This window comes from Vulpes lagopus, chromosome 1, assembly GCF_018345385.1.
Source record: "Vulpes lagopus strain Blue_001 chromosome 1, ASM1834538v1, whole genome shotgun sequence".
In the NCBI taxonomy this organism is placed as follows: Eukaryota; Metazoa; Chordata; class Mammalia; order Carnivora; family Canidae; genus Vulpes; species Vulpes lagopus.
In genome coordinates this window covers 96659582-96679886 of record NC_054824.1, presented here as the reverse complement: position 1 = coordinate 96679886, position 20305 = coordinate 96659582, and the positions used below count along the sequence as shown (strand labels likewise).

General features: G+C 36.3%; 1 protein-coding gene across 4 annotated transcripts in view; it reads right to left on the bottom strand.

The window, feature by feature from the left end:
- The window catches only part of SENP7 (SUMO specific peptidase 7), a 150918-nt gene that overhangs the window by 116780 nt on the left and 13833 nt on the right, over positions 1 to 20305 (bottom strand). For all 4 annotated transcript variants that reach the window (XM_041757248.1, XM_041757255.1, XM_041757265.1 and 1 more), the window contains exon 3: positions 12487 to 12585. In XM_041757248.1, the coding sequence (XP_041613182.1) occupies positions 12487 to 12585 (99 nt within the window). The remainder of the gene's footprint in view (positions 1 to 12486; positions 12586 to 20305) is intronic.

Here is a 20305-nt window from a genome sequence, read left to right as displayed (position 1 = left end):
ATTAGCACAAAAGATAAATATTTATGTGGAAATCAAATAAAATATATATAAAATCTGTATGACAAAAAGCACAAAACTGTGTTAAAAGGTATCAAAGATCTAAGCAGATATTTCACGTACACAGACAGGAAGACTCAATATTCCAATGATGTCTTCCCAACTTGATCTATAAAGTCAACACAAATCAATATCCTAGCAAGGTAGTTTTGTGGATATTGACAAAGTGATTCTGAATTTTAAATAGAAAGCCAAAGACCCAGAATAGCCAACACAATACTGAAGAAAAACAAATTTGGAAAACTCATACTCCCAACTCAAGACTTATTATAAAGCTACATTAAGCAAAATAGCATGGCATTAACAAAAAAAAAAAGAAAAGAAAGGAAAAAAAAGATCAATGGAACAGAGTAATAGCTGAGAAACAGATTCACACAATGTGATCAACTGATCTATGACAAGGGAACAATGGCAGTTCAAAACAGAAAGGTTAGTATTTTCATCAAATGATGCTGATATCCATATATAAAGGAAGAGAGACTTAAGTCTTACATCTTTCACAAAAACTAATGCAAAATGGGCCACAGATCTAAATATGAAATGCAAAACTATAAAACTCCTAAAAGGTAACATCAGAGAAAACCCAGGTAATCTTAGGTTAGGCAACTACTTCTTAGATATAACACCTAAAGCACTATGCATGAAGAAAAAAATTGATAATTTGGGCTTCACTAAAATTAAAACTTCTGCTTTGTGAAAGACTATTACATCAAAAGAATGAAAAGATGGGCAGCCCGGGTGGCTCAGTGGTCTAGCGCCACCTTCAGCCCAGGGCCTGATCCTGGAGACCCGGGATCGGGTCCCACATCAGGCTCCTGGAGCCTGCTTCTTCCTCTACCTGTCTCTCTGCCTCTCTTTCTCTGTGTGTGTGTGTCTCTCATGAATAAATAAAATCTTTAAAAAAATAAAGATAAAAAAAAGAATGAAAAGATAACACAATGACTAGAAAAAAAATTTTGCAAAACACATATCTGATAAAAAGATTGGTATTCAAAATGTACAATGGGCTCCTAAAATTCAAAAATAAGAAAACAACCCAATTTTAAAAAAGGGCCAAAGATCTGAAGGCACATCTCACCAAAGAAGATATACAGCTGGTAAATATACATACAAAAAGAAGCTCAAGAAAATGTCATCAGAGAACTGTAAGTTAAAACAACAAGATGCCACTAGATACCTATTAGAATGGCTAAAACACAAAACACTGACAACACCAAATGTCAATTAGGATGTGGAACATCAAGAAATGCCATTAGTTCCTGGTGGGAATATGGTACAATCATTTTGGAAGACAGTTTAGCACTTCCTGCCAAAACTAAATGTAGCCTTAACATACAATCCGACAATGGCAATCCTTGGCATTTAATGATATAAGTCAGAAACAAGTTCACACAAAAACTTGCACATGAATGTTTCCTATGGCTTTATTCAAAACGGCCAAAACTTGGAAGCAACCAAGATATCTTTCAACAGGTGATAGATAAACAAACTGTGCTACATCCACTTAACAGAATATTATCCAACAATAAAAACAAATAATAGTGGGGGAAGCTATGCATGTGGAGGCAAGGGACTTGTGGAAACTGTACTTTCTGTTCACTTTTGCTGAAAACCTAAGACTACTCTAAAAAACAGTCCTTTGTAAAAAAAAAAAAAAACCTTATTTAATGGTTTTAAAGATTTATTCATTTATTTTAGATAGAGAGAAAGAGAGAATGCATGCGCGCCCATGTGAGTGGGAAGAAAGGGACAGGGAGACAAGAAGCAGACTGCCTGCTGAGGGAGGAGCCCAATGCAGGGCTTGATCTCAGGACCGTGAGATCATGACCTGAGCCAAAACATGCACCCCTCAAAAATTTTTTTATAAAGACATGAGCTATTAAGCCACAAAAAAGACATGAATGAATGTAAAACTATATTGCTAAGTGAAAGAAATAATCTGAAAAGGCTGTATGATACCATGTGACACTATGGAAAAAGCAAAACTGTGGAGATATTAAAAAGATCAGCAGAGCACAAAAGACTTTTTTAACAGAAATCATTCTGTATCACATTGTAATGGTAGATACATGCCATTATACACTTCTCAAAACACAGAATACACTAGACAAAATGTGAACCCTACTGTAAACTATGGACTTCAACTACCAGTAATCTACCAGGGATGGTTCCAGTGCAGGATGACAATGTGGGAGGCTCCTAAAATCACTTCCTCCCACAGACATATCAAATCTACAGTTACATACAGAACAATTCCCTCTGAAAAAATCCAGAAACTAACGAAACTCCTCTATCACAGGAATGAGAAAAAACATTGAAACATGTAAAAGAAGATAAAATAATCTTGCCATAAACACCACCCCCAGCAAAATGGAACACAACCATGAGAGAAATGACAACTTCCAGCTTCTGCATAAGGTGCAAAGGATTTTGACCCCACATCTGCAACCCTAACCTTTAAGATTATCACCAAAGAGACAGGCTACTAAAACATCTAACTTTAAAATCCAAATGGGGCTTGCTTGCATCCATGAAACTCACAAGGCTATCGCAAACCAAGAGACAGTTCTTAAAAGGTTCACATGGACTCACGACAGCTAATAAATAGGATCCAGCATAGAGGGTCTACTGAACTAAAATACACCCAGAAAGAGGTCTATTTGTCTTAAAAGCTGAAGCCTGAGGACAACTTTCTAATTTAACATGAATTTAGAGGCCAACTACAATTCTCTCCAGAGATCACAGAGGCAAGCAGATGCCATCTTCCCATCTCCTTCTACTTCACTTCAGATTGCCACTACCACCTGAAAAGGAGCTTACACACAAGTCTGACATCCCAGCTTCTGCAGCTGTCTAAGGGATGCCCCTTGATCATGTGGCTGTGGTGGCCAGTGGGACATATGCTCATGGATTCCACAGGACCAGAACAAATAAATAGTTCTTAACACCAGTTGTCTGCCAGGGCACAGCACAGAGGGAGCACACAGAAACATTCCTCTATCAATCTTTCCCTGAAAAAGGTATCTTTGCATATTCTTAAAGCTGCTTCCCAGAGATGCAGCTTCCAATCAGCCTTCAAGTGACTGAGATCCACCCTCCTACCCGCCTTAGAGACACTGACAGGTCTCGGCACACCCTCAACTATTGGGAGCCACTAATAACACAGAAGTCAGTTTGGACAGTCCCAAAAGTTTGAGAGACAACCAAGAGCTAAGACAGAGTTCAACTCCTACACAAGATCACACCTTCAAGACTACGAAGTGGCTGTTTCATATAATGCACAGAAACCAACTAGAGTGGAGGAAAATAAAGCAAAAGAGTACGTTCTAAACAGAAGAACAAGATAAAAATCTCAGTAAAAGACCTTAGTGAAATGGAGATAAGTGTGAATTACCTGATAAATACTTCAAAATAACAGTTACAAAGATGCTCATCAGCATCTGGAGAACAGTGCATGGACAAAGTGAAAGTTTCAAGACAGAGAATATATTAAGTACCAAACGGAAATCACAGAGCTGACGAATACAATAACAGAAATGAAAATTTCAATAGAGAGATTCAACAGTAGACTAGATAAAGGAGAAGAAAGGATCTTCAAACTCAAAGACAGGGCACTAGAATTCACCCATTTAGAAGACCAAAAAGAAAAAGAAATTAAAAAGAGTGAGGATATACTAAGGGAGTTATGAAACATCAAGTGGAACAATATTCACATTATAGGGGTCCCAGGCGGAGAAGAAAAGAAGTGGCAGAAAATTATCTAAAGAAATAATGGAGAGACATTCAAATCCAGGAAACTCAGAAAGTTCCAAATTAGATGTTTCAAATTAGACCTCCAAAAATATTCACACCAAGACACATTATAATTAAATTGCAAAAAGTTAAACACACAGAGAATCTAAAAAGCAAAAAGAGAAAAACAACTTGTTATATACAAGGAAACCCCCTCTCACAAGATCATCAGATTTTTCACCAGAAATTCTGCAGGCCAGACGTGGCACTATATATTAAAAGGGCTGAAACAGTAGACCTAAACTACTGGCTGACTCAGTAGAACATGCAACTCTTGGTCTCAGGGGGTCGTGAGTTTGAGCCCCACCTTGCGGATAGAGATCACTTAAAAACAAATCAACTTAAAAAAAAAAAAAAGTGTTCACCCAACCAAAAACAAAACCAGCAAAACCATACCAACAAAACCATAAAAGATGTCTTTCGGAAAAAAAAAAAAAAAAAGATGTCTTTCAGAACTGAAAGAGAAATAAAAAGTTTGGGACAAACAGAAGGTAAAGGAGCTCATTACTAGACTAGCTTTCTAAGAAATGTCAAATGGACTTCCTTAACCCAAAACAAAAAGATGCTAATTAGTAACAAAACATGAAAGTATGAACCTCACTAGTAAAGGAAATACATAAATTCAGAATAATCTAATTGTGGTGGACTAATCACTTCTAAGTATAATATAAAGGCTAAAAGAAAAATGTAAAAAAACTCATAACTGTAACTACAATAATTCATTAATGGATACAAAAAACAGCAAATTGTGACATCGAAAACAAAATAGGGGGGTGGGTAAAAATGTAGAGCTTTAGAATGGGGCAGCCCGGGTGGCTCAGCGGTTTAGTGCCACCTTCAGCCCAGGGTATGATCCTGGAGACCTGGGATCGAGTCCCACATCAGGCTCCCTGCATGGAGCCTGCTTCTCCCTCTGCCTGTCTCGGTCTCTCTCTCTCTCTCTCTCTCTCTCTCTCTCTGTGTGTCTCTCATGAATAAATAAAATCTTCAAAAAAAAAAAAAAAAAAGAGCTTTAGAATGAATTCAAGTTTAAGTGGTTATCAACTTAAAATATACTGCTATGAAGACGTGTTTTATGTAAGCCTCATGGTAAACACAAGGCAAAAATCTGCAGTAGATACACAAAACATAAAGCGAAAGGTATCAATATTACCACAGAAAATCAACAAATCCCAGAGGAATAGAGCAAGACGAAAGAAACAAGATAATTAAAAAACAGTCAAAAACCAATTAACACAATGGCAATAGGTCCATATCTATCAACTTTAAATGTAAATGGAATAAATTCTCTAATCAAAAGACACAGAGTGACTAAATGGATTAAAAATAAACCAACTAGGGATCCCTGGGTGGCGCAGCGGTTTGGCGCCTGCCTTTGGCCCAGGGTGCGATCCTGGAGACCTGGGTTCGAATCCCACGTCAGGCTCCCGGTGCATGGAGCCTGCTTCTCCCTCTGCCTGTGTCTCTGCCTCTCTCTCTCTGTGACTATCATAAATAAATAAAAATTTAAAAAATAAATAAATAAATAAACCAACTATATACTGCCTGTAAGAGACTCAGTTCACCTTTAAAAGCACACGTAAGTTTAAAAAGGAGTGGGAACAGATATTCCTTACAAAGGGAAACCAGGGGTGCCTGGTTAGCTCAATTGGTTAAGCTTCTTCTACTTTCTGCTCCGGTCATGAGCTCAGGGTCCTGGGACCAAGCCCGGCATCAAGCTCCTTGCTCAGCAGGGAGTCTGCTTCTCCCTCTCTCTGCTCATGCTCTCTCTATCTTTAAATAAATATATGAAATCTTTTAAAAAGAGAGCAGCCCGGGTGGCTCAGTGGTTTAGCGCCACCTTCAGTCCAGGGCATGATCCTGGAGACCCGGAATTGAGTCCTATGTCAGGCTCCTGTTAGAGGAGAATGCAGCCTGCTTCTCTCTCTGCCCCCCTCTCTCTCTGTCTGTCTCTATGAATAAATAAATAAAGTCTTTAAAAAAAAAAAAACTTAAAAAGAGAGGGAGAAACCAAAAACAGGCTAGGTTAGGTATGTTTAATGAGACAAAATACACTTTAAAACAGAAAGTGCAATAATTGCCGCAGTAGGTCATTACAGAATAATAAAGGGGTCAATCCAACAAGATAAAATATTCACAAATATTTATGAACCCAATATCGGAACATCTAAATATATAAAGTAAATATTTACAGATCTAAAGAGAGAAATAAACAACAATACATTAATAGTAGATACTTTAATACCCTACTTGAACCAATGGATAGCTCATCCAGACAGAAAATCAAGATGATTGATATCCTACCAAACATCTTTTCCAAAAACAATGGTATAAAACTACATATCAACCACCAAAAGAACACTGAAAAATTCACAAATATGTGGAGATTAAACAATATGCTCCTGAATAATCAAAGAAATAAAAATAAAAATAAAAAAATATCTCAAGATATATGAAAATGGCAACATATAAAAAACTTGTGAGATGCACCAAAAGCAGTACTAAGAGAAAAACTCATAGCAATAAACATTCTACGTTAAGAAACAAAAAGATCTCAAATATCACTTTGCACTTCAAGAATTACAAAAAGTAAAAACTAAGCCTGTAAGTTACTGGAATGAAGGAAATAAAGATCAGGGTGGAAATTGATAGTAAGGAGACAACAAGGATTAATGAAAACTCAGAGCTGGTATTTTGAAAAGATAAACAAAATTGAGAAATCTTTAATGAGACTCACTAAGAAAAAAAAGAATTCAATAAATAAAACCAGAAATGAAAGAAGAGACATTATTAATATCACCAAACTACAAAAAATCATAACAGGCTACTATGAAAAATTAATTACACAACACCACTCTGGACAACCTATAAGAAATAGGTAAATTCCTAGAAACATAACCTACCAAGAATGAATCATGAACAAATAAACTTATTTTACAAGGCCTTCAATACTCTAATACCAAAATCTGACAAGGATATTCAAGAAAATTACAGACCAGTATCTCTGATGAAAATAGATATAAAAATCCTCAATAAAATATTAGCAAATCCAATTCAAAAATACAAAAGAATCATACACCATGATCAAATTCCAGGGATTCAAGGAAGGTTCAACATCCACAAATCAATGTGACACACCATATTAACAAAATAAATGTAAAACATATGATCATCTCAACAGATGCAGAAAAAAGCATCTAACAAAATTCAACTTCCATTCATAATAAAAACCCTCAACAAAATATATGAGGAATGTACCTAAATATATAAAGATCATATATCACAAGCCCACAGCGCCTATCACACTCAGTAGTGAAAAGCTGGAAATTTTTCCTCTAAAATCAGGAAGAAGGGGCACCTGGGTGGCTCAGTGGTTGATCGACTGCCTTCAGCTCAGGACATAATCCTGGGGTCTAGGATCAAGTCCCACAGCAGGCTTCCCAGAAGGAGCCTGCTTCTCCCTCTGCCTATGTCTCTGCCTTCTCTCTGTCTCTCATAAATAAATAAAGAAAATCGTAAAAAAAAAAAAAAAGAAAAGCTTAAAGACTCCACCAAAAACTTAGAGCTAATCAACAATTTCAGTAAAGTTGCAGGATACAAAAATCAATGTCATTTCCATATACTAACAACAAACTATCAGAAATATTAAGAAAACAATCCCATATACAACCCCAACAACAACAAAAATAAAACACTAGGAGTCTGAAAGTCTGGTACACTGAAAACTGTAAGACACTGACAAAAGAAATTGAAAAAGACATAAATAAATGAAAAATCAGTCTGTGCTCATAGATTAGAGGAATATTGATAAAATGTTGACACTACTCAACGTAATCTACAAATTCAATGCAATCCCTATCAACATTCCAGCATTTTTCACAGAAATAGAATAATCCTAAAGTTTGTATGCAACAAAAGAGTCTAAATACTCAAAGCAATCTTAAGAAGGAAAAAAATCAGAGGCATCATACTTCCTCATTTGAAACTATATTATTACATGGGCGCCTGAGCAGCTCAATCAGTTAAGCTGCTGCCTTCAGCTCAGGTCTTGATCCCAGGGTCCTGGGATCGAGCCCCACATCAGGCTCCCTGCTCAGTGGGAAGCTCAGTGCTTCTCCCTTTCCCTCTGCCTGCCACTACCCCCTGCTTATGCACTATCTCCCTCTCTTTCATTCTCTGCATCAAATAAAGAAATATATTTTTCTTTAAAGATTTATTTACTTATTTATTCATGATAGACACAGAGGAGAGAGAGAGAGTCAGAGACACAGGCAGAGGGAGAAGCAGGCTCCATGCCGGAAGCCCGACGCAGGACTCGATTCAGGGACTCCAGGATCGCGCCCTGGGCCAAAGGCAGGCACCAAACCGCTGAACCACCCAGGGATCCCCCAAGAAATATTAAAAAAAAAAAAAAAAAAAACTATATTACAAAGCTATAGTAATCAAAACAGTATGGCATAGGAATAAAAACAGACATAAAGATAAATGGAACAGAACAGAGCCCAGAAATAAACCCCTGCATTTATGTTCAATTAATAAATAAAAGGAGCCAAAAACATACAATGGAGAAAGAATACTCTCTTCAGTAAATGGTGCTGGGAAAGTGGACAGCCATATACATAATCATGAAATTGGACCACTCTCTTTACACCATATACAAAAATCAACTCAAATGGATTAAAGCCTTCAACATAAGATCTGAAACCATAAAACTCCTAGAAGATGGTAAGTTCCTTGACACTGGTCTTAGCAATGATTTTTTTGACACACAGAAAAAAAATCACAATTTTTTGTGTCAAAAAATCTGACAGATTTTGACACATAAGCAAAGGCAACAAAGACAGAAACAAGTAAGTGCAAACAAATCTAACTTAAAAGCTTCTGTATAGCGGGGGATCCCTCGGTGGCTCAGCGGTTTGGTGCCTGCCTTCAGCCCAGGGCGTGATCCTGGTGTCCCTGGATCGAGTCCCATGTCAGGCTCCCTGCATGGAGCCTGCTTCTCCTTCTGCCCTTGTCTCTGCCTCCCTCTATCTCTGTGTCTCTCATGAATGAATGAATAAAACCTTTTATAAATAAATAAATAAATAAATAAATAAATAAATAAATAAATAAATATTAATTTTTTAAAAGGGTGTATGGGGAGTGCCTGGCTGATTCAGTCAGTAGAGCATGGGACTCTTGAACTCAGGGTTGTAAGTTCGAGTCCCACCTTGAGTGTAGAGATTACTTTAAAAAAATAAAATATTTTAAAAAAAGGGGGGGGTGGGCAAAACAAGTAAAATACTGGTATAACCTCAAACTCTATAAACTATGAAGCTTACTTAGCAAATACTGTATAGTCTAGGGCTACAAGAGCATAGCAATGTTGATACATGTCCCCCCCCCAACTTTTTTTTTTTAAGATTTTATTTATTTATTCATGAGAGACCCAGAGAGAGAAGCAGAGACACAGGCAGAGGGAGAAGCAGGCTCCACGCAAAGAGCCCAATGTGGGACTCGATCCTGGGACTCCAGGATCACGCCCTGGGCCGAAGGCAGGTGCTAAACCACTGAACCACCCAGGGGTCCCCACGTTCCACTTTTAAATCTCAAATAGGACACACATTTCCAAAAATTTAAGTATCATTACCTTAAGAAAACATCCAAGTAGAGTGGGAAACTAGTCATGGGAAAAGAAAATATGCCTCTGAAGAGGCCTTGTTTTATTCAGCAGGTTAGAGAGAAAAGAAGAAGAATTTAAGTGTCTAGCTTCTCAGGAAAAGGAAACTCCTGAAATCAAGAGTTAAAGAAAAGAGAAGATAAAAGATTATAACACAATGACTTTAAACACCTAACGAGCTGTCAGGTAATCCACATTTGCCTCTTGAAGACCAAAAACTAAAGGAAGATATGTATAATCCAAGGGTAAAGAAAAAAACACATTTAGTGAAATACAGCTTAAGAAAAAAAAAAAAAAAAAGCCTATGTCTACTTCCAAGAAACTGTGTTTTTGTGTGTTTTAAATTAAATATGTTATAATGTTTATTCCACAATAAATTCAATATCCTAAAACAGAATACATATAAACAATGTGATTAAATTTTCTTAAAATGTTTTTATCTTCCTCTTAAACTAGCAACAATTTTACTGTGTGATAATATCCAGTGCCAGTAAGTTTCTAGAAAAATGGGAACTCTTACTGGTGGCAATATAAATTGGTGCACATTTTCTGTGAGACAATTTTGCCATGTTTATTAAAATACATAAATTCAGGACAGCCCCGGTGGCGCAGTGGTTTGGCGCCACCTGCATCCCAGGGTGTGATCCTGGAGACCCGGGATCAAGTCCCACCTCGGGCTCCTTGCATGGAGCCTGCTTCTCCCTCTGCCTGTGTCTCTGCCTGTGTCTCTGCCTCTCTCTCTCTCTCTCTCTCTCTCTCTGTGTGTGTCTCTCATGAATAAATAAATAAAATCTTAAAAAAAAATACATAAATTCCCTTCAATCTAATAACTCTGCTCAAAAATGGTTCTCCACATACTAAAAAATGATGTTTAAAAAAAAAAAAGAAAATGATGTTCACTGCAGCATCATTTCCATTCGCAAAACTCTGGAAACAACTTGACTTATACCAGTGCACTAAGTAAATTATGTACAGTGACAGACGGTAGCTATACTTGTGAGCACAGCATAACATAAAGAGAAGCTGAATCACTAGGTAGTATACTTGAAACTAATATAATATCATGTGTCAATTATACTAAAAAATTATGGCATATATTTTTAAATATGGTATATTTTAAATTTTTAGAGTATTACAAAGCCAACAAAAATAAAAGTAGATTAAAATGTGTCAAAAAAGAAAAAAATTTTAGACTCTATTAAGTGACAACAAAAAAGCACAGAACAGTATATATATGATTTCTGTTCTGTAACAATCAAAAAATATTATTTATGTAAGCATATGTGTTCTTGAAAGGAATGAAAAAAACTATTAACAGTGGTTGCCTTTAGGAAAAAGGAACAGAGAAGAACTGTTTCTCCTGTACCTTTCTATACACCCCAAATTTTCTAACCTTATGCAATTTTTTTTCTTTTTATGTCAGCAGAAGTCATCTTGTCTCATTATTTCCCTTTTTTGTACCTTTTAAAAAAAAACAAATACATTATTTTATAGTTAAAATTTTAAAAGAAGTTAAAAAAACTAATAACAAGTCTTTTCTTCTGAGAACAAGTTGTAATAAATGGCTAATTTTTTCTTGTCTATAACCTAAAAACATATTCAACATGACTTAAAATTTGTCATCCTAAAATGCTACACTTATGAACTGAATTGTACTTCCGCCTGTCAATTTCATAGGTTAAAGTCCTCACCATCATTATGACTATATGTGGAGATCAGACCTTTACAAAGGTACTTAAGTTTAAACAAGATCATAAGGGTAGGGACCTAATCCAAGGGAAGCACACCAGGGATGTGGGTAAACAGAAAAAAAGGTCATAGGAAAACACAGCAAGAAGATAACCATCCATAAGCTAAGGAGAAAGGCCTTAGAGAAACCAACCCTACTGGCACCTCGATCTTGGGACTTCAGCCTGCAGAACTGTTAGAAAATAAATTTCTGTTGTTTAATCCACCTGTGGTATTTTGTTATGTTAGCCCTTGCAGACTAATACAGGCTCAAATGGATAAACTGGAAAATCTGAGAAAGCTTCTGTTTTTAAAATTGCTGTTGAGTTGTACCAGGCACAAGGAAAAAAATAATACTTAGAATATGCCATCTTAGGGTGTCTGGGTGATTCAGTCAGTGAAGTATCTGCCTTCAGCTTAGATCATGATCCTGGGATCCCGGAATCGAGCCCCACATCAAGCTCCCTGTTCTGCAAGGAGCCTGCTTCTCCCACTCCTCTGCCTGCCACTCTCCCTGCCCATGCTCTCTCCTTCTCTCATATAAATAAATAAGATCTTTTAAAAAAAGTGCCATGTTAAATCTTATTCATGAAAGCTCTGTAATAATATCTAATAGTGATAACATTAAACTCCAGATTTATAATTAGAATATCTTTTAAAGTATAATTGTGTCACCTTTTAGTATAAACCCTCTCAAATTTATAAAACGAGAGCAAAAACAAACAAACAAAGAAACAAAAAAACGAGAGCAAAAGAGTAAATGATTCTAATAAGTTTAATATTCTCGTAAATTTAAAAGATCTTTTACAGGGCAGCCCGGGTGGCTCAGCGGTTTAGCACCGCCTTCAGCCAGGGGCGTGATCCTGGAGACCCGGGAACAAGTCCCATGTCAGGCTCCCTGCATGGAGCCTGCTTCTCCCTCTGCCTGTGTCTCTGCCCCCCTCTCTCTCTCTGTGTCTCTCATGAATAAATAAATCTTTTAAAAATATATTTAAAAAAAGATCTTTTACAATAATGAAATTTAAATGTCAAGGAAACAATCATGCAAAATGAGGTATACTAAAACAAAAGGAGACCCTAACCTCAAAGCATCACTTTAACAAATACCAAAAATAAACTAATTAAAAACCTGCAAATAACACAAAAAATCCAAACAAGGATAAGTAACTAAATGAAAATTTACTTTTATCAAAATATTTTAAACACACCAAGCAACACTATGTACTTAAAAGAGATTAGTTTTTATTTACCCCCTGCAAAGGGAGATCCCAGTGTTCTGAGCTTCTGAGTTTGGACAGTGGTGACTGAACATGAACATCTTCTGGTTTTGCATTTAGCATCTTTGTTATCTGAAATCAGAAAAAGAAAATAATCAGTTTAACTGAAATATAAATATGAATCAACTAACAGAACCATTATATTAACCTGCATTAATATTTTGCTATTAGTGCTTTGGGTTTTTTGGTTTCTTTTAAATAAGCTCTACACCTAACATGTGGCTTGAACTCCTGATCTGCAGATCAAGAGTCGCAAAAAAAAAAAAAAAAAAAAAAAGAGTCGCAGGCTCTAATGATTGGCCAACCACATGTCCCATTTTGCAATTATTTTTAAAGAGTTTTAAATTGAGTGCTTAATTCACAGGCAGCTAAATATAATCTTATTTTAAAAACCTCTCATTCGGGATGCCTGGGTGGCTCAATGGTTGAGCATTTGCCTTCGGCTCAGTGCGTGATCCCAGGGCCTGAGGATCGAGTTCCGCATCAGGCTCCTTGTTTCTCCCTCTGTCTAGGTCTCTTGCCTTCTCTCCATGTCTCTCATAAATAAATAGATAGATAAATAAAATAAATAAATAGATAAAATATTTTTAAAAATTAAAATAAAATAAATAAAAACCTCTCATTCAATATTAAGGTAGATATATTATCACAATAGACTCCTAACTATTCTCTTACTCACAGTCTCTACCTCTTCTAATCTTTCAAACTCCATCCCCAGAGTTCTCTATTACACAAATCTAATTACGGCTACCACATTTAACATAAAACAATGGCACCCACTACTTACAGATAAAATTCATAACAATCTAGGCTTTTACCCATACATCACAAACTCCACCCCAACCACACCATTTAACTCAATCTTTTTCAAACACATCATATTATTTTATATCTCTAGAACTTCGTATGTACTGTCCCCTTTGTTTTTGTTTTTTTTTTTAAGATTTTATTTTATTTATTCATAGAGACAGAGAGAAAGCGAGAGACAGAGACACAGGCAGAGGGAGAAGCAGGCTCCATGCAGAGAGCCCAACGTGGGACTCCATCCCAGGTCTCCAGGATCACGCCCTGGGCTGCAGGCGGCGCTAAACCGCTGAGCCACCGGGGCTGCCCTGTACTATCCCCTTTGTTTGTATGGATGCCTTCCTCTATCTACTTTTCTCTTATGAAATACTTCAGATTCTGCTCAAAAATATTCTCCTATCCACACAACTGTCACACTTGCACCAAGGCATTCCTTTCTCTAGGTATTAAAACTTGATACATTTTTTATGTTATTTATATTACATAGTATCATACTGTATTATAAATATGTGTCTATATGTCCATATTCTCCACACTATGGAGGTCTTTAAAGAGTGTGTCCTAACTTAGTCACCTTCCTATCCCCAAAGTATATGGCTTATGATGTGTTGAAAAAAAAAGGAATGCATGTATTGTAACCACAAGTTGAAATCATTTGTTTAGAACTTAAATGCCTTAAATTTCACATTAAGAGAAAAGTTATGATAGTTAAGCATCAAATTCAGCCTACAAAATACAACATATGATAAGCACTCTATCAACTAAATCAGTAACAATCCATAAAATGATTTCAGTGAGTGTAGAGCAAAGTCAGAAGGACAGAATAAACTGGAAGAAAGGATATCTCAATTCTTATTTTACTAGCACCTCTGAGTTGATCCTCCTAGGTACTAATAACTTAATTATTTACATCTTATCTGTATAAAAAAGTACCTCTTGGGACGCCTGGGTCGCTCAGTGGTTTAGCGCCTGCCTTCGGCCCAGGGTGTGATCCTAGAGTCTCGGGATCGAGTCCCACATCGGGTTCCCTGCATGGAGCCTGCTTCTCCCTCTGCCTGTGTCTCTGTCTCTCTCTCTTTCTGTGTCTCTCATGAATAAATAAATAAAATATTTTTTTAAAAAAGGTACCTCTTTATAATTCTTCATCTGCAAAAGACAATATTATCTCTAAATCATTTCCTTTATATTCTTAATTAGGGAACAATAATTGCTTCCTCAAAGGGTAAAGCTAAGGGCTTCAGGCAGTTTACACCCACGGATCCCTTGTGAGTAGGTTATTTAGCCTACATTGGATTTTGTGGCATACTGTATTTCCAAAAATGGCCACGTCAATATTCCACATCCCACATGCTCTTCTTAAAATGTGACACTGACAGTTCTCCAACATCAGGTGCAATCTACATTCCTTCCCCTCGAATTTGGGCAGGACTGTGACTTCCAAGGCTAAATTATTAAAGGCCATGTTTATATTGCTTCAGCCTGGCTCTCACATGCTTGTACATTCTCCCTTCCTTCTTCCTTCTTGTATATTTTTCTCTCAGTACACATTCCTCAGGAGACCTAAACCAAGAAGTAAAAAATCTTGAATACCCTTAAACCTCTATACTGGAAAGATCTAAAAAGAAATAGATACACACCAAGATACTGACTTCTCAACACAGGTTTCAAGGTAAGGGAGTGAGCGAGATTGCAGGCTCTGGCCTCCAAGCCAATCTATCTAACTCTCAAGTAAAACAAAGAAAAGTTATCTCCAGTTGAATCCTGTCTAGACTGCAGATTCCTGAGCAAAATAAGTTCAAACCACTAAGTTTGGGGGTAATTTGTTACACGGCCCTAGTAATAATCTAAAGTTACTCAGTTCAAACTTGAAGAACAGACAAGCCTAGATAGTTCAGTCAGTTAAGCATCTGACTTCAACACAGGTCATGATCTCAGGGTCCTGGGAAAGGGTCCAGTGTGAGGCTCCCCATTCAGTAGGGAATCTGTTTCTCTCTCCAGCTTGCCCTGCCCCTCCCTCTACTCCTGCAAGTGCAAGCATAGCTCTCTTTCAAACAAATAAAATCTTTAAAAAAATCTAAAAAAAAACTTGAAGGATAGCACCTAAGATTTATTTTTATTTTCTTTTAAGATTTTATTTATTTATTCATGAGAGACAGAGAGAGAAGCAGAGACACAGGCAGAGGGAGAAGCAGGCTCCACGCAGGGAGCCCCACATGGGACCGGGTCTCCAGGATCAAACCCGGGCTGAAGGTGGCGCTAAACCGCTGAGCCACGGCGGCTGCCCAGCACCTAAGATTTAGATAGAGTTGGTTATGCTTGTTAAGTATTCTGTAAAATTAGTTTCTTATAAAATGCTGCTGATGTTTTCTGTGGAAGATTTTATAATCCTTTTTCATGGTAATCAGTTTGCAATCACTTTACTTATGAATGGTTTAGACTCAGTGTCATTGAATTATTTACCTTAATATTCATGCATACTTCCATTAGGATGGACACAAAATGTAATATACCTTATTTTCAAAAAGGGCAGTTCTCTATTCCCTCCAAAGTATAGACACATGAAATCTGGATGTTTATTAAAATTCTGTACACTAGCATCAAAAGCTTTGAAAATCAAAGTATGTATAAATATTTATGAACAGGGATATAGACTCCATATTATTTTTAATATAAAAAAACAGATACAATAATAAAAGAATAATTAAACAAAACTATGACAAAACTAAACCAAATAAAATACAATTAAATTGTGATTAAATAACATGTTCCAGAAGATTAATGATACTAAGAAATTATTTCAGAGGCAGCTGACTGGCTCAGTCAGAAGAGCATGCAATTCTTGATCTCAGGGTCATGAGTCTGAGCCCCACACTGAGTACAGAGATTACTAAAAAAATTAATAAAAAAAATTATTTCGAACATAAGTATAAAAGAAAAACACATACAGAAAGATCTTTCTTTTGCAAGACAAAAAATCCATAAGTAAAAATAATATATGAAAAGTTATACATAAAAATGTTATTTAACAGTGATTACCTCTAGGGAGATAAGAGGTGATTTTTATTTTCATTTTTGTGTTTTCCTAGTTTCCAAATGTTTTATTTTATTCAATAGAAATATAATGCAATTATTAAAAGGGGAAAAATATTAACAATTAAACCTCAAGAAAAACCTCTCCTGTAGCTTCCTGATTAATAAATTACAGATTTAAATCTCTCACTGTGAAAAAAAAATAAATAAAAAATAAAAAAATAAATCTCTCACTGTAGTATTATATATGAGTATAGGACAAGCAGACTTCAAGTACAATTAACTACTGTCAATTTTTTTCTGCACTCACTTTTTTCTTAATTAACTGATTTAGAAAAAATAATGTAAGCCTTTTTGCCACAATCTGACTTATTCTTAGACAAATTGTAATCATGGTCTCAGTTGCGTACAATCAACAAAGTTTCTAAGCTATTCACGATTCTGCAAAGCCTATATTAGAACTCCATTTACAAGAATCAGAACGGATTCGTAATACTCTCAAGTATTTTCAACAGTCTTCTAATAGAGTCAAGTTTAACCTTTTAAGGCAAAAATGGGTTGGTTCTAAATCCCCTTCAAGTTATACTTTAAAAACATCATCAGAACTCTAATAACTTCCAAAACAACAAGCTCAAGAATATTTATTTCCTAATGTTCAAATGTAATACTAAACAAGCCCTTCAACCAACCAAGTCATGCAGCTACTTTTAGATTCACTTTGTACCTAATTCATTATAGTATAGCCTTCAAAAAGAGAATGCTATCGAAAGCAGATAATCTAGGGGCGTGGGGAATGCTGGAATCCAGACAAGTTAGATATTACTAACATATGCTCTTTAAATTGTTTAGGCGGAAATGACTTCTGCCACGTTCATAATAGAAAACCTCAGACTCTTAATTACTTGTTAGATACTGCATCAATACAAAGCTATTATTTAAGGAAAATTAGAAGTCTGCCCAAAGGAATGACCATGACTTACAAAAAAGAATAAAAGTCATATTTTTTCAATATTCAGAATAGAGTAGCAACTTCTTCATGTATAAATTCAAAAACTAGGGATCCCTGGGTGGCGCAGCGGTTTGGCGCCTGCCTTTGGCCCAGGGCGCGATCCTGGAGACCCGGGATCAAATCCCACGTCGGGCTCCCGGTGCATGGAGCCTGCTTCTCCCTCTGCCTGTGTCTCTGCCTCTCTCTCTCTCTCTGTGACTGTCATAAATAAATAAAAATTTAAAAAAAAATAAAAAAATAAAAAAATAAATTCAAAAACTATGTATCTCCCCATTAGCAGAATTCAAAGTATTCACCTCTATTAAGAGATCAGTCTTGGAATTAACATATATTCAGCTCCTATCAAAAGGCCAGGAATAATGCAGTAGATAATTATATTCCCAAGATTTAGCTACAAGGATTAAAAAGACCTCAAGGGGTGCCGGGCTGGCTCAGTCACTAGAGCACGTGACTCTTGATCTCAGAGTCATGAGTTCGAGCCCCACATTAGACATAGAGTTTACTTAAGAAAAAAACCAAAACTCAAAAATATCATAAGATATTGGTTAAATTGGGGCAGCCCGGGTGGCTCAGCGGTTTAGCGACACCTTCAGCGTGATCCTGGAGACCCGGGATCGAGTCCCATGTCAGGCTCCCTGCATGGGGCCTGCTTCTCCCTCTGCCTGTGTCTCTGCCTCTCTCTCTCTCTCTCTGTCTCTCATGAATAAATAAATAAATAATCTTTTTTAAAAAAAGATACTGGTTAAATTAACTGTCATACACACACATAACTGAATACATTGTAGTCATTAAAAATGTTTGCCACTGTTTCCCTGGTACTTATACCTAGTATAGCGTCCAATACATGTTGAGTACTCAGTAAATATCTACTCAGCGATGCTTTTTAAATTTGATTTCAGAAAATGATGTCATAATATAAAGTTAAATAGAAAAAGCAAATTATAAAACAATATTCTGTGGTTTTCTATTTTTCAATATTTAAATATGTTTATTATACATGGATATACAGATCGAAAAAGTAGAAAAATATACATCCAAGCATTAATCTTTGTTCTGTCTGGGTGGTTTCGTTTTTCCTCAACTCAATTTTCTAATTTCTCTACAACAAACTGATATTGCTTCAGGAATATTTTTGAAATACTTTAAACTCAAAATGTAGCAGTGTCTCATCCCTATATCCATCAGACTCTAATCCTTTCAGTACTTCCCTAGCTGCCTTGAAAGAAAAAGCAGTAATATAAACTACTAACAATTTAGTGTGCTACTTTTGTAAGAAACAGTATATTTGCATAGATTCAAAAAATATTTCTCTCAAGATATTTATTACAAAATGAACTATTTTAAGTAGGCAGTCAAGACTGACATCACCAGTAATAAGACACATCATTACTGTGTACCCCTTACAGGATACACTAAGAAAGGCATATCATGTGATATTCTTCCCAAAAAGCCATTACTTTAATCTAATCATAAAACACCTGAGACAGAAGCACCTCCTGGCTCAACATGTGACTCTTGATCTTGGGGCTGTGAGTCTAAGCCCCATGTTGGGTACAGAGATTACTTTAAAATAAAATCTTTTAAAAAAGAAAAAAAAAGAAAGAAACATGAGACTAACCCAAACTGAGAACCCAAACAGTATTCAACAAAATACTGACAAAATCATAGTACTCTAAATATGTCATGATCATGAAAGAATAAAGACTGAAGAACTGTCATAGAATAAAGGAAATTAAGGAGATATGACACCTAAATGCAATGTGGGATCCTGGGATTTAAAAATGACATTAGTTTGGTTTTTTTTTTTAAGATTTATGTATTTATTTATGATAGAGAGAGAGGCAGAGACACAGGCAGAGGGAGAAGCAGGCTCCATGCCAGGAGCCCGATGCGGGACTCGATCCCGGGACTCCAGGATTGGGCCAAAGGCAGGCGCAAACCGCTGAGCCACCCAGGGATCCCCAATGACATTAGTTTAAAAAAAAAAATCTGAAGGAATCCAAATAATATCTGTAGTTTGAAGTATTGTACCAATGTTAATTTCTTAAATTTTGGTCATTGCACTAGGGGTCATTGCATTGGAAGAGTAGATGTGAACTCTATACTATTTCTGTAAATCTTCTGTAAACCTAAAGTTACTTGAAAATAAAAAGTTTTAAAAGAATGCTGTCATACATCTAAAAATAAGAAAGAGAAATTTACTTAATATTAAGAATCTCTAATAGTGGCCATTCATCTGGAAGAAGCAGCAGCCTATGAGGATCCCTGGGTGGCTCAGCGGTTTAGTGCCTGCCTTTGGCCCAGGGTGTGATTCTGGAGACCCAGGATCAAGTCCCACATCAGGCTCCCTGCATGGAGCCTGCTTCTCCCTCTGCCTGTGTCTCTGCCTTTCTCTCTTTCTCTCTCTGTCTCTCATGAATAAATAAATAAAATCTTTAAAAAAAAAAAAAAAAGCAGCAGCAGCAGCCTAAAATAGAGCATTTCACTTCACTGGAGGGTATTAAACACAAAAGTAGTTGTCAGAGGTAGTTAAAACTGGGTATGGTAGAATGTAAGACTTTATTTTTATCCCCCTCATTTATGCCACTTGCGCCAAATCCAGAATTTTAAAAGAAACCATCCCCACAAATGTCAAGTAAACCAAGGAAGAAGAGTACCTAAAGCCATGTTTTCTCTTTGGTCTTGTCTGTGTGCTCTTGATTCCCTCTCACAGCCCTCTTTATGATTTCTTCTGTGTTCCATGAAATGTACCAAACTAAAGTTTCCTATGCCAAATGAAAAGTCTTCTGTGCATAATTTGGAATGCCTCCAAAAAAAGCATCTAACAAATTATTATAATGTATATCAGGGTACTACTGTGTTTAAATCACAAAATTCTTAAGGAAAAAAAGATTATCTCCTAACAAGAAATTAAAATTTTGAAACACTTCCTACATAGGCAGAAACTTA